This window comes from Rhinolophus sinicus, linkage group LG04 (assembly GCF_036562045.2).
Source record: "Rhinolophus sinicus isolate RSC01 linkage group LG04, ASM3656204v1, whole genome shotgun sequence".
NCBI classification, from domain to species: domain Eukaryota; kingdom Metazoa; phylum Chordata; class Mammalia; order Chiroptera; family Rhinolophidae; genus Rhinolophus; species Rhinolophus sinicus.
Genome location: NC_133754.1, coordinates 44,349,429 through 44,364,070, shown reverse-complemented (window position 1 = coordinate 44,364,070; position 14,642 = coordinate 44,349,429). Strand labels below are relative to the sequence as shown.

General features: G+C 41.8%; 1 protein-coding gene and 1 long non-coding RNA gene across 2 annotated transcripts in view; one reads left to right on the top strand and one right to left on the bottom strand.

Annotated features, from left to right (window-relative positions):
- UBAC2 (UBA domain containing 2) overlaps nucleotides 1-495 on the bottom strand; it is a 157,253-nt gene extending 156,758 nt beyond the window's left edge. Inside the window, exon 1 of the mRNA XM_019756915.2 lies at nucleotides 61-495. Coding sequence (XP_019612474.1) covers nucleotides 61-91 — 31 coding nt within the window. The 5' untranslated portion in view covers nucleotides 92-495. The remainder of the gene's footprint in view (nucleotides 1-60) is intronic.
- LOC141571017 (uncharacterized) lies at nucleotides 495-10,414 on the top strand. The gene is made up of 3 exons (XR_012495470.1): nucleotides 495-1,295; nucleotides 9,366-9,466; nucleotides 10,251-10,414. It is a non-coding gene; the product is annotated as an uncharacterized LOC141571017 (long non-coding RNA).
- The last annotated feature ends 4,228 nt before the right edge of the window (nucleotides 10,415-14,642 follow it).

The following is a 14,642-nucleotide window of genomic DNA, read 5'->3' as shown; positions in this document are numbered from 1 at the left end:
TAAGGAGGTGCGCAGTGTGGCGTGTGGGGTACAGCCAGGATGGCGGCGGCCGATACTCACAAAGCCCACTGGAGCCGGTGCTGGTGAACATGGTCCCGCCTGACCCGGAGCCCCGGCGGGGGGACAGTGGGAGGGGAAGCAGAGGTGGAGGGACCCCGCGACCGCGCAGGCGCACTCCCGGCGGGGCGGTGAATCCCGCAACTCGATTCCCCTCCAGGGGCCGCCTGTGAAGAGCGCATGCGCGTCCCGTAGGTCTCACCGCTCCGTCCGCCCCCTCCCTTCCTGCCTGGAAAGGGAAGTGCGTCCTCAGCGGGAGGTTCCGCCTCTTCGGTTTTTCCGACGGGCGCTGGCGCCCTTTGGAAAAGGAATGGGATCGTGTAGGAGGAGCAAAGGTGTAACTCCTTGGAGCCGCACACCAGTGCCCAGCGCCGCCTGCATGCCCCCGGGGAGCCGAGATGGCGGCAGATTCTTCTGGAATGCGCTGGACGTTTCTTTGTGACCTCTAACCTGTCCCTGGGTGCTGTCCACTTATGCTCAGGCCTTCGGGGCAGTACCTCAGAGCTTTTCCAGGCTTCAACTATTTTGAGGAGTAGTGAAGGGATCCCCAAACCAAGTGGTTTGAGAATTGCTAAAACGAGTTCATAAAGCGCTCTGAAGCTTAAAAAAAGACAAAAATCAAACCTTTCGCTTATTTATGTTCAATTCAACAAACATTCTTAAGTAAAGGCATGATAATATGGTATGTAGTCCTTGCTTGAACTTATCTTCCATGATCTATACATTGTGCACATCTACTTTGTACTCTGAGGAGCAGTACATGTTGACTGGTAGAAAGCTGTAGGTTTGTCCTCCAAGAAGCAAGTGCTGTCCTTGGACAGACAGCATGGGCATCACCTGGGATCTTGTTTGGACTGGGCAGCGCCAGACCCTGCCCTGGATAGGCCTACTAAATCATCATTTAACAAGCGGCCCCCACCCCCAGGTGATTTGCATGCAGGTGAAGACTGAGAAGCACTAGTGCAATGATTCTCAACAGGGGGTGATTTTGGCCTCCAGAGGAGGCCAATATTTGAAGACATTTTTGGTGTTGCAATTGGGAGAGGGCTCCTACTGGCATGTAATGGGCAGAGGCCAGGGATGGTGCTAAACTTCCTGCAATGGCAGCCCCCACAATAAAGGATTCTCCTGCCCGCCTCTTCCATTATGTGAGGATATGCAACGTCTCATATCCTCACCTGGGGGCCCTCACCTCAGCATGCTGGCGCCTTCATCTCGGACTTCCAGCCTCCAGAACGGTGAGAAATAGGTTATTATTTATTTAAAAAAAAAAAAAAACCTGCCCAAAATGTCAATAGTGCAGAAGTTTAGAAACGCTTTTGTCATACAGGGTGGCATGCAGGGTCTCAGCTCCTGCTCCCCACATAAGAATGCAGGACATGGGGAGGCCAAAAAGGAACACCCACGGAGCCATAGTAGGGGAGTCATACCACTATATTCTCGCTGGCGGCTGGGTTGGAGACGCAGGAAGCAGGAGCCACAGGATCAACAATCAACACTCCACCGCTTGCTAGCGTAGCCACAGCAGTTATATCAGTGGCCAATGGCTCACTGGTAACAGCTGATGGCCATCCAATCACAGTTGGTGGCCATTTACTACCTGAGCCAGCACCTTTCCACGTGAGGCCAAGAGCCTGGAAACTGCCCTCCTGGTTCTGTCCCCACACCTATACTAGTGTAATTCATCTAACCTTTATCACACAGTCTCAGATCTTTTAGTGTATATCATTTATGTTGTCCTTGCCTATATTTACACCTTGTCTCTTCTCTAGATTGTATTATGGAGAACTAATTCAATTACTGGGGATCATCGTTTGCCTTGCTGTGTCTGTTTGAATCTGCTTTCTACATTGGGGTAATAGCGATGGCTTGAGAGAGTGAACCCTTAGCGGGAAGGGAATGTGTCTTACAAAATGTTGTTTCCTAACCTGTTTTGAGTCTCTTGGTGTGAAGGCATTGTCTTCCTTTAATAAAACACAGCATCTCTAAGGTTTTGGCACCAAAAGGAAAATCTCCAGGTGAGTCCTGGGAGAAGGTTGATGACCAAACATCAATGGCAATGCCTTTCCTGTATTTTTTATAAATCCTTTAGCACAGTGTTCCTTTCATATAACAGAGGTAGACTGGATTTTTTCTGAACATTACTAAGTAGTAGAGGTGTCAAGAACAAAAAATAAAAATCATAAACTTCCAAAGTATTGAGTTCTGAACAGATGACAGCTACTGTGCTTTAAGTTTATAGGCCATATCCTTTTCCATATTCTGATGGATGAGCTCCTTTCCACATTCCCAGGAATCTATCAGCAACCTTTTAGAGGAATCAGACGATGACTAGTATTGATGGTCAATCCTTGGATAAAGCAGCCTTCATACTGCTTCAAATGCACTTTCAGCTTATAATATCTATGAAAGTAATATTCATGAGAAAATAGGTCTGGAAATTTTTTAAAGAGTAGTTACTTCTTTTTAACAATTTCATAGCTTTCATAATAGATGTTTACTGAACAGGGAGCATTTTGGAAATTCGTAAGCATAGTTTTGATTGTCACAGTGAATTGGGGGATATCACACTGGGTCCAGTGATGCCAGACACAATCCTTTCACCGAAAAAGAATTGTTCTCTTTCTTAACCAACATTTGAGTCTCCCATCTCATGTTTATTACGTAAGTAAAAGCTTGTTTGTATTTATTTTAATCTAAAACCAATTCCATTTTACACGTAAGCACATGTGCTTCGCAGTTTTAATTCATGCTGAATTTTCCAGAAATACCACTATTATACTGTTTTGCTTGTTATTTGGAACTTAGTCAAAAATTGTTCACCAAGTCAAAGCAACACACAACCCTGAATATTGCATTTGAATCACCAGTATCGCTTTACATTTATGGCTGGTGCATTCTTAGTGATCCTGTATCATTCACAGAGATATATTAATTTAGCTCTTATTTTTAAAAATACTACAGTATCTGTAATGTTAAATATTAAGAAAAGGTGCTGAGAATATTCAGTTGAATATTGAAAGTGTCCATACTGACATTTTTTTTCTAGTTCATCTAGATGAACCCATCAAGATTAAGTGAATTTTATCAAAAAAGATAGAGTTGGCAAAGATAGAAACTTCAGGGAATTAAGAAAAGTTTGAAAATCATAGTATTGTCCCTAAATTTTTAAAAAAAATCTAATATGAAGGATCTAAAGCATCATTTCTTACAGAATAGCACAATGATAGCAATCTGTGGTAATACAAACAATATAAGAGAAATATTAATTTTACTAGCTATGTTTACTAGGTTATTATTATGAGAGTAAAATATTTAAATGATTTATTCCATTCTGTTGAGTAATAATATTGTATAAGAAATCCAAAACGGTAAAAAATAGGCTATGAAAAAATTTACACTTTAAAGAATGTTTGTTGCAAGTGAATGGAAGTAACCTGTATAATAAAGCTTTGCTGACTGCAAATGTAAGATTCATTGGAATAGAAACATTGAGCAGAAAATTTATTTCCATATGTACAATGGATGCAAGAGTTGTGAAAATTTGAAATTATTAAGAGTTATTTCACAGGAAAAAATTTTTCCTTTTTCAATATCATTGTACAACAGACAGAGCAGCAACCATGGTCAGCTAGTAACATGGGTTAGTAAACAAAAGTACCAACAGCCATGGTCGCAAGTCATTGAATGATTCATTGACACCCTCAGTCACCAAAAGTCATAGTGAAAGATTCACAAATCAATGAATGCTATCAGTGCTAGTAATAAAACTTAAATTTATGCCTTGAATAAAAGATTATTTTGTAATCTTTGCAGTGACTGTGAAAAGGAGTTTTTCTGATCCTACATATAGAATAAAATGGCATTCCAATGAAAATTGTTGTAAAATATTTAACTTATTTAATACAAACATGAAATTTTTGTTTCAATCAATAAAAAAATTATACAATGGCATCAAAATATTATGAAGTGATTTGACACATATTTCATATGTATCAGAAATGTTAAATGAAGTCCTTAAATTGGAAGCAAATGAGATTGATATTATTAAAGAGGAAGGATTGTCATGAGATTTTCAACAAATTTACATCATTTTAAGAGCTTTCTTGCCCAGGATTTTCATAGTTTCTTTATTTGTCGCAGATAAAATTAGGTCTGAGATGCTGGTTTTGAATTACACTGCTAATTTTGATGCTATTTAAACATGTATAATGATTAGGTCTAAAGATCAGTGTGGATTTATACACATTAGGTGATTAATCCACTTGAAAATGATGCAACATATTAGCCAATGTTTGTAGGAAACGTTGAGATAGAACATAATTTGGGGGACAAAAAATATCATTTAATCTACATAAAGGTTTGGCTTCAGCTGAGACTTTCGTTCATCCTTCTTTAACATGGGAGCTATATTATTTATTATAGTGTTTCCAACTGCGTATTTAGGTGGAAAGGGTTTCAGTGCAGTGGAACAATACCTGCAAAAGCGACAAAATGTAACAGTACTTGACATTTCTTTGAACAAAATTAGAACCTTATTAAATTATATTGATCAAATGTTAAAAAATATTTCAGATTATCACCATCTGTTTTAGTTCCAGTCTCCCCAAAGGCAGAATTTGAGACAAAGTTTCAAGTTTGGGTAGAAGTGGTCCTAAAAAAGACCAGTGTGAGAAGGAGGAAGTGAGACAGGGAAGGGAAGGATGAAAGATAGTAGAGAAGAATGATCAAATTAGCACTGTGGGCAACTGGCGTCAGGGCTACAGAGCCATCGACCATAGGGCAAGGCCGCTGGGGTAGTTATCCACTGTCTCCCATCAATCCCGGTGGGCTACCCTCAAGCGGTGTAATTTCCCCTCACTTCCATCCACCACGTGAGTGGGCAGAGGCTCTGATGGTCGGGCAAGCCCGCGGGCAAAGAGCTGCAGCTGGAGAGTGTGCCCTGACTCAGGGCACTGGCAGTTATCACCTGCACCATCCTGGTTCCGGTTTGCATAGCACATTAAGAAAGCTATGCCAAGAAAATTACACATGGAAATTATGGTGTGGGGTGTTTTTAGGGAAGTGATGGGGTTGGTTTGCTTTTTTTTTTTTTCTCTTCTCAGCCTTCCTCCAGTACCCACCTTAGAAGTTCAACACATCGTTTCTCTAAAGCTTTTTTTTTTCTGATTCATTTCTGTTTCCCATCACATATCAAAGGATGTGGTCTCCAGGGTCTGCGTTCTAGAGATGGAACATACGCCCTAACATGTGGTGGGATTTCAGAACAGATCAGTTTTCTGTCAGACTTCATCACTACCCCTTCAAAACATAGGGAAGTAATTTTTAAGCCACTCATATAGAGCCTGTCACATTTGTGAGACAATTAACTTCCTCATTTTCTCTACTCTGACCATCTGCTCTTTCTTGGAGGCTAAGTTAAGGTTACTTCTCTTTCTCATGTCATATACAAACATGTCTGGTCTGTTGGTACCACACATGTACGAACTCATCTACGCTAGTTTTTATTCTGCTGTGCATAGTTCCCCTGCTCTTTAATTTTTCTTTATATCCTGTGTGGCATCACTTCTGATCTTCTTACTTATATACGAACTAATATATTTACAAGTGGATGCAAGCACTGTGTGTTCTAGCGTGGTTATACCCAAACACCTACAGATCTATGTATTATTTTACGATAAACTTCTTTCCTTTGTTTCTTTATGTCAAAGTAAGGGTGTTATATTGATTATTAAAAGTATGCATAGCATATTTTCTTTGAGTTTCATTTAGGTTATTAAAGGTAGAATTACAGAAGATTTGTTATAAAAGGGAGAATTGGGTCTCCTAGAATTAAGAACCATTAGACTAGATATGTGCCATTTATGCCATGCATAACATTTGCCAAAATGTAGTTGGGTTCTGAATAGCCTAATGTGAATAAAAACAATGCAGTGGTAGGTAATTTTCAAAATTGCGTATCAGATGTATAAGATAAAGACATTTTCTTATACCTTGCTCTTAGGTATAGCATTTATAAATAGGAGACACAGAAACTTTTAATTGTCTTAATTTGTCCATACATATTCCAGAAGACTATTCCATTGGTTCAAATATTTATAATTCATAGGATTTGTTTTTTCATTTGTCCAGCATAAGGAGAGTCTCTCAGTCACTCACTTACCTGGCTCCAGCCTCCATCTCCAACCGCTCCCCACAGGCATAGCTCACTTTCAACTTCCTCAGCAGATGAACCTGTGGTCCAGTCACTAGGGCCAATTCTGACATGAGATAAGAGGCATTTGAGAGGTTCCAGTCCACTGCTCTGTGATGGTGGCTGGATGCCATGCCTTTGAGCTCCTTTTGCCCTTGGGGGTTCCTCTTCAAAGGAAGTACACACTACATGGTAGTCATTGTGTAATTGCTTATCTCCTCGCTCACCTTCAGGCAGGCCCTGTCTTTATCTTCATTTCTTGAAGTCTTAGCTTAGTGATTGGCACACAGTAGGGCTTTAATAGCTATTTATATATTGAATGAGATGAATCAGGAAATGCAGCATCAAGCCACATTTGCTGCTTCCCCCAGGTCTGACAAGTGGGTGGGCTTTACATTTTTGAGATAACCAGTGGCCACTCATACTCCAATGAAGGAGCATTGCATGCCCTGTGCTCCTAGACTTTTTTTTTCTTCCTTTTATAGTCCACTAACACTGTTTATGATGGTTAATTTTATGTGTCAACTTGGCAAGGCCACGATACCCAGATATTTGATCAAGTATATCTCAATGTTGCTATGAAGGTATTTTTTTTAGATGAGATTAACATTTAAATCAGCAGACTGAGTAAAACAGATTACTCTTGCGATGGACTGAATGTTTGTATCCCCACTCCAAAGTCCTATGTTGAAGCCCAAATCCCCAATGAAATGGGGTTTGGAGGCAAAGACTCTGGGAAGTAAGAAGGCTACGAGGGTATAGCCCTCAGGAAAGGGATTAGTACCCTTGTAAGAAGAGACATGAGAAAAATGGTCTCTCTCTCCACCGTGGGAGGATACAGCGAGAAGGTACCCATCTACAAATCAAGAAGAGGGCTCTCACCAGGAACCAAATTAGTTGCCACCTTAATCTTGGAAATCCCAGACTTCAGAACTGTGAGAAATACATTTCTGTTGTTTAAACCACCCAGACTATGGTATGTTTTAAAAGAAGCCCAAGTAACCCACGAGGTTGTTAAGACAATCCTTCATAATAGAAAAGGGACCTTCATTCAATCAAATGAAGGCCTTAAGTAAAAAGCTGACCTTCTTTGAATAAGAGGGAATTCTGCCAGCAGATGGCCTTCAGACTCAAACTGCTGCATCAGCTCTTCCTCAAGTCTCCAGCCTCCTCGTCCATCCTGCAGATTTTGGACTCGCCAGCCCCCACAATCACATAAGCCAATTCCATAAAATAAATCAATAATCAGATAGGTAGGGAGAGAGAGAGAGAGAGAGAGAGAGAGAGAGAGAGAGAGAGAGAGAGAGAGGTATGGGAAATAGAGAAATATGTGGCTATATAGAGATATGTAGTTATACATCCTACTGATCCTATTTCTCTGGAGAACCCTAATACAGCATCCCACCCCCTTCCGAGGAGCAATGACCTGCCTGTCACCATGTGCCCTGGCAGGAACCCCCTGTTGTCAGTTACACCACAACCCAGGTTGAGTGTATAGCGTGCCTGACTAGACTTGCCCTCAGCCTTCACAGAGGTCACTCAGATCTGGTTCTGGAACACCAGACCCTGTATTAGTCGTGTTTTTTATTTTCTATACTTTATGGTGTTTGGCATCCCAGGTCCTGGAGAGACTGACCCGCTCAGGGCCAGCTAATTCCTAGAGACAGTAAACAACTTTCCTGTGAACCTGCCTTTCATATGCAAACCAACTAATCCTGGGCTCCTGCTCCCAACTGCCTCCTTCGTCTAACTCTCACACACCAAGTCAACATTCCCCTCTCCTAAGTCACCCAGGGCCAAATACCAGAAAACTAGAGCCCACACTTATAGCTCACAGCCTACCAAAATCATTCAAACTATTCAATCCTAAACTTGCTCAAACTTGCCTACCCTTCCTTGCCCTTGCATCCCTGAAGAAAGCACAGTAAAGACTCTGGGCTGTGCTCTCTCCTCACTCCAGCCTCCTGACTAACCCTGCTGCTTCCCCATGTGGCCCTGTGTGGTTTGCTGTGCTTCCTCCCCTTGAGAATTGAAGATAATACACTTTTCTTGAAAGGCAGTTGTCTCCATGTCTGTCATCGTACCATACCTGATTAAAATAAACCCCAGGTACATTTCAAGACAACGCCACCTCTCTTCCTTCCCTCTCCCTCTCCACTCCCCCTTCCCTACCAAATATGGATTTCCAAAACCATTGTAAAATAATTTATGCTCTAGGACAGTCTCAAAAAGTCTACTGGTAGAACTGCATAAATAAGGGGATTTGGCATTTTCCTTTGCTTTGTTTCAGTGATAGTATACATGTAGAAAAACTGAGGTTGGTTAAAAAGTGAGGTGATTGTTCTGATTTGGCAATTATTTATATCCTTAGACCTGCTGGGATTGGAGTATTTATTTATAAGGAAATTATTCAGCAATGAGTGCCCCACCAATGGCTAAAAATATATGAAAGAATAGAAACCTGGGTTGTTATTTTCTGAACCAGCTGATAGCAGTGTGTTTTCATGTGCAGGCCAAGGAGATTTTCCCCTGTGCAAAGATGCCAGACCAACAGACTGGGTCTCAGGTGGACACTGCATGAAGGGATCAGACTCCAAGGAGGAAGGAACGCCCACAATAGCGGTGGCATCCTGACACTGACCTTGGACAGACCATATGTCCATCCGGCTGAGTCTCCTTTTTAACAAGCCACTGCCTTTGTGCTCCTCCCATTCTTCCAACACAAACATGCCCTTCGTTGGTTATAACCTTGATCTCTGGTGCTCATGCTCCTATGTTTTTCCCTTGCGGTTGCTTAGTGTAATATTTTTAACCAAACCTGCTCTACAGCTACCAGGTAACTAGAAAATCGGTTCAATACCCTCCAGATTTGTTATTCTCTTTGAAGTGAGTTTTTCAAACACCTTCAACCTTCTGTTTCCATATTAAATTTTTCTGTAACTTTTCAACACGTTGATCATTTTTATTTTTCAATCCTCTCCAATTTTCCGCATTATTCTTACACCATGGAGTTTAAATGGTGTATGAGACTCCACATGTAAAATAGAGGCATTAAATATCATTGATCGTGATACATTTGTGATGGTAACTAACAAGGTCTACTCTCTTATTTTAGATTTCCTAGAGGAAGGGAAAAGAGACACTAACACCATCTGCCAAGAAACCCAAGAATTGGATTGATAAGGAAAATAATCCACCTGGATTTTAAGACAAAAGGTAGATATCATTAAAAAAAAATTATTCCAAGAAAATTCACAACAGAACAAACTTTCCCCCATAGTTTCCATAAATTCTAGCTAACAACCCATCATGCCAAATCTGAAAAGGTCAGGGCTTTTATCAGCAATTCTTTTTAACAGAAATGATTTGTGGACTGTTACTGTATGCTGTGTGTTCTGTATCATCTTAAAAACACACTAAGCACAGGTCCTGCCTGTAGTAAGTTCTTGCTATTATTATTAGCATTTAATAATTATACTCTGAACGTTGGCAAGCAGTCTAACACAGTTCTCAAAATTGAGTCTGTTTCTTTGTGCCAGAATGCTCATAAGACAGTTTTGTTTTTAATTTTTTATTGGGGAATATTGGGGAACACTGTCCAGAAACAATCAGCTCCAAGTCATTGTCCTTCAGTCTAGTTGTGGAGGGCGCAACTCAGCTCCAAGTCCAGTTGCCGTTTTCAATCTTTAGTTGCAGGGGACGCAGCCCACCATCCCATGTGGGAATTGAACCGGCAACCTTGTTATTGAGAGCTGGCTCTAACCAACTGAGCCATCCAGCCACCCCATAAGACAGTTTGTTTTTAAAGTAGTAATTAGGACCAAAGAACCAGAAGCGTGCGATCATGCCATATGACGAAGGACCCAGAAGTGCAGGTTCTAGCTTACTTCCACCACATCCTGATTCTTGGGAGGTCAAGCTACTCCCTCTGTGGTGTTCTCAGGGTGTGCTGAAACGGAGGAGAGAGAAGATTCATTCTCTCTCTTCCTCCTTCTTGCAGGATCCGCTTCTGGTCTGCTTATCACTGCAGCTTCTCGCGCTGGCCTGAGGTTCAAATGGGGCCTGCCACACTCAAGTGTGCAGATGAACCATTTCTGAGGGAAGCAGGCTGGCCATGAGCAATCAACAGACACATTTCGCTGGCACATTAATCACACAGTAATATTCTCCCACTTACACAAATAAATGTGTTCTCTCTCAGTTTTTGATTTGTCTTTCATTTTCCCGCTTTTGATAGTGACCTAGATACAAAGAACTGACTTTTTCTTTTTCTATGAAAAGCCAACAATACAGGCATAACAACAGCCCCTAAAGTAGCAGGGACAATAGGAGATGCTGGACAATGTCTTGAACTAATCAGCACACATCCCAACTGAAGAGCTGAGCCAGTCCTCAGCTCTACGCTGGAATGCCGTGAGGGAGTGGAGGATGTATAATAGAAATGCAGCCCCGAGCTTTGGACTTTAATGAAGAATTTCTCAACTATTAAATGTTGGCTCATATTGATATATGTAGACCAATCAAAATAATGCTGCACGAAGGCTTGCAGCAGACAACTGTGCACCGTGCCCACTCCACGGCTTCAGGGGGTGCCATTAACATTGTAAATTGAACACAGTATCACAGTGACCCCGCAGCTGTGCAGCACAGTGGCAGGGGTCCAAACCACAGTAAGCAAGGAGTCTCTACATCTCTGAGCAGAGCTTCTCTGCGATGCTGCTTTCCAGACTTCAGTTAGCACAAAACCACTGAGCTGCTTGTTTAAAATGCAGAGTCCTGAGGCTCGTGACCTGAGATTCGGAGGCAAGTCCCAGGAACTTGCGTTTTTAAAAACCGAACATTTTTAGTAAACTTTATTTTTTAAAAAAGCTGTCAATTTACAGAAAAATTGAGAAGCTAGTGTAAAGAGTCCCCATAAACCCTACCCCTTACGTTACTATGGTATATTTGTCACAATTAGTAAACCAATATTGATCCATTTTTATGAACTAAAGTCATGTCTCTTTGGGCTCTTCTTGGTTGTGACAGTTTTTCAGACTTTCCTTGTTCTCAATGACCTTGAGTGTTTTGGGAAGTATTGGTTAGGTCATTTGTAGGGTATCCCTTTATTGGACCTTGTCTGATGTATTTCTTATGATACGATTGAGGTTATGGATTGTTGGAAGGAAGATCACTAGGTAAAATGCCGTTTTCATCACATCATATCAAGTGTATATAATATCAACCTGACTCGTCACTGCTTATGTTGACCTTGGTCACCTGGCTGAGGCAGTGTTAGGTTTCTCTACTGTAAAATTACTCCTCCCCCCCCATACTCTCCTCTTCAAAAGGAAGTCACTATGTGCAGCCCACACTTCAGGGGGAGTTATGTTTCACCTCTCTGAGGACAAAGTATCTATATAAATTACTTAGAATTCCTCTGCACAAGAGATTTGTCCCTTCTCCTCCATTTATTTATTCCACCATTTATTTATATCATTATGGATTCATGAGTGTTTATTTTGTACTTTGGGTTATAACCCAATATGTACTACTTAATTTGTTTTCTTGCTCTAATTGTCCCAGCTTTGGCCACCACGAGCTCTTTCAGTTGGCTCCCGGGTCTCTTTGACATACCACCCTCAACGCTGGTTTTGAGTCAGCATTTTAACAAACTCCCCAAGCGATTCTGGGCCAAGGACTGCACTGTGAGAGATGTGGCTCTAGGGTGTGCCGGGAGCTCTGCAAACTGCAGAATCCCACCCAGTCTTTGATTCCTTCAGCAATCGGGTAAAGACTGACTCCTCTTTCTATCTTGTCCATTTCAGCAAACACTTACTGAGTGTCACTTCCCTGCCTCCTCCCTGCCAGGTGCTGTGCTGGATGCTGGGCATGAAGAGCTTGTCTGGAAATTCAGACTTGGGGGTGAGCATTCTTGGGGCGGGGGGAGAATATGTATGTGGTTAACCGGAGACAGGAAGAGAAGAATCTACCAGCCTCTTATCTGTCCTTAGTCAGCTCCCCAGAGACTAGACAAGAGCATGTTAAGAATTGGGAGAGGACCTGTATAAGGGACAGAGCAGGGTCCCGGGGACATGATGGGCGTCAGGGTGGGGCTGGGCTCAAAAGCACGTATGGAAGATCTGGAATTAAACAGGAATAAAATGCTTTATCCTCTGAGACTGAAGAAAAGGGAATTGGCTACAGAAATTTTTATAAACTAAGTGGTGGGGGCGGCACGTTTGAGGTCACCTGTAATGGCTTAAACTTTCTCAGTGGAACAGGAAGCCGGTCATCCTTACTAGACTGGGGAGTCTGGGGTTAAACATGCAGCCTGAGAGGGCATTAACGGTTTGAAATGGCTGTTGGAGGGTGTATCAATTAGAATCCAGTCAACAGACAAAAGCCACAGCAATAATTGAAAAAGAACTATATACAAAGAACTGTTAACTACATGAACATTAAAAGAGAACTTCAAGATATCACAGAGGATATTGTTACAGAGAACACACCGGAGGCTTTCTCACTGTTTACGCTAATAATGCCTTGTGAATGTATGATCTATGGAAAGATCCCTGTAGTTTTACCTGCTGATGCTGACTGTTGGAAAATAAATTTTGTATATTCCCCCACCCCCCCAAAAAAAAATATCACCGAGGAGGCGGCTACCACTTCTCGGGCTGGTCAAACAAGGCAAGTGTCTGGAATTATTGAAACCTACAACGTACAGGAGTGGTGCCATGGGCAGAGGACCCAGACCTCTGGGAAGGGTCTTCTGGCCAGCTGGTGATGGTCAGGGAGAAAATGCAGCTGTCTTTGCAAGTGTGGGAACAACTGAACACTGGATTCAGCTGCCGCTACAGGAAGGCATTGCCCCTCGTGGGTGCAGAGGTGTTGCTCAGAGGAACCACAAGCAGAAAGGAGGTCGCATGTCCTTCCTTCTTCCTCGGGGCTTGCAGCCTTCCTGTTGCACCCCTAACTGGTAAAGCCCAGCATGCGGTCTCAGCCCAGCATCACAAAGCCAAGTAGAGAAGCATGGGTTTGGAGCAGAGAGGCAGTGATAAAGCCCTCAAGTGTGTGAGTGACATTTAGGAACTGCATACACATGTGAGTCTCTACGGTGGCTGAATTTCTTTCCTCCCTTGTCTGCAAATCATTTCTTGTTTTCCTAGGCCCCTGCCATACTGGAGGTTTCTCCTCATTCCAGGGGTCAGCCACTGGTTCCCTTGGTTGCTTAACTTCCTCCAGAATATGCTTGATGGACCTTCTGTTTCAAAAGGAACTAAACAAGTGTTACAAGTGTCCCCTGAAGGATGAGTAGATAAATAAAACATGGCATATTTATATATATGTAATGGAATATTATTCAGCCTTAAAAAGGAAGGACATTCTGACACATGCTGCAACATGGATGAACCTCGAGGACATTACTCGAATGCTAAATGAAATAAGCCAGTCACAAAAAAGACAAATACTACACAATTTCACTTATATGAGGCACCTAGAGTTGTCAAATTTATAGACAAAATAGAATGGTGGTTACCGTGGCTGGAGGTGTGTAGAATAGAGAGTTGTTGTTTAATGGGTACAGAGTTTCAGTTTTACAAAATGAAAACTGTTCTGTAGGTGGATGGTAGTGATGGTTACACAACAATGTGAATATTCTTAACGCCACTCAACTATACACTTAAAAGTTGTTAAGATGGTAAATTATATATGTGTTTTGCCACAATTTAAAAATTAAAGGAGTTAAACAAAAGTTACAGTTGGAAGATATGGGTGGGCGACCCCTACCCTGATGTATCACAGGTCTCCATCTTTCCATAGTGATTCATTCCTCAACTCATCTTCATGAGCAGTATTTTCCAGGCTTTGCTTCATAAGTTCCAATGTGCTTGTGTCCTCATTTGGTCTGCTGCCCCCACCCAACCCCAGGTGTGTATGTATGTTCATGGGCAGCCTTCCCCTCTAGTTTTTCTGTGAGTATGATATTTCAGTGGATGATAATAATAGCTAATAGTAATTGAGTATTTACAATATGCCAGGCACATGTATTATCCACAACAAATCTCTGTTGTAGATATTGTTCTCATCTGCATTTTACCAATGAGGAAACTGAAGCTCAGAGGGGTTGTGACTGGCCTTAGGTCACCTACCGTGTTTCCCCCAAAATAAGACCTACCCGGACAATCAGCTCTAATGCGTCTTTTGGAGCAAAAATTAATATAAGACCCAGTCTTATTTTACTATAATATAAGACCGGGTCTTATATAGTATAACATAATATAATACAATATAGTATAATATAGCATAGCATAGCATAGCATAGCATAGCATAGCATAGCATAGCATAATATGATATAAAATACCCGGTTTTACATAACATAATATAAGACCAGGGATAATATATTGT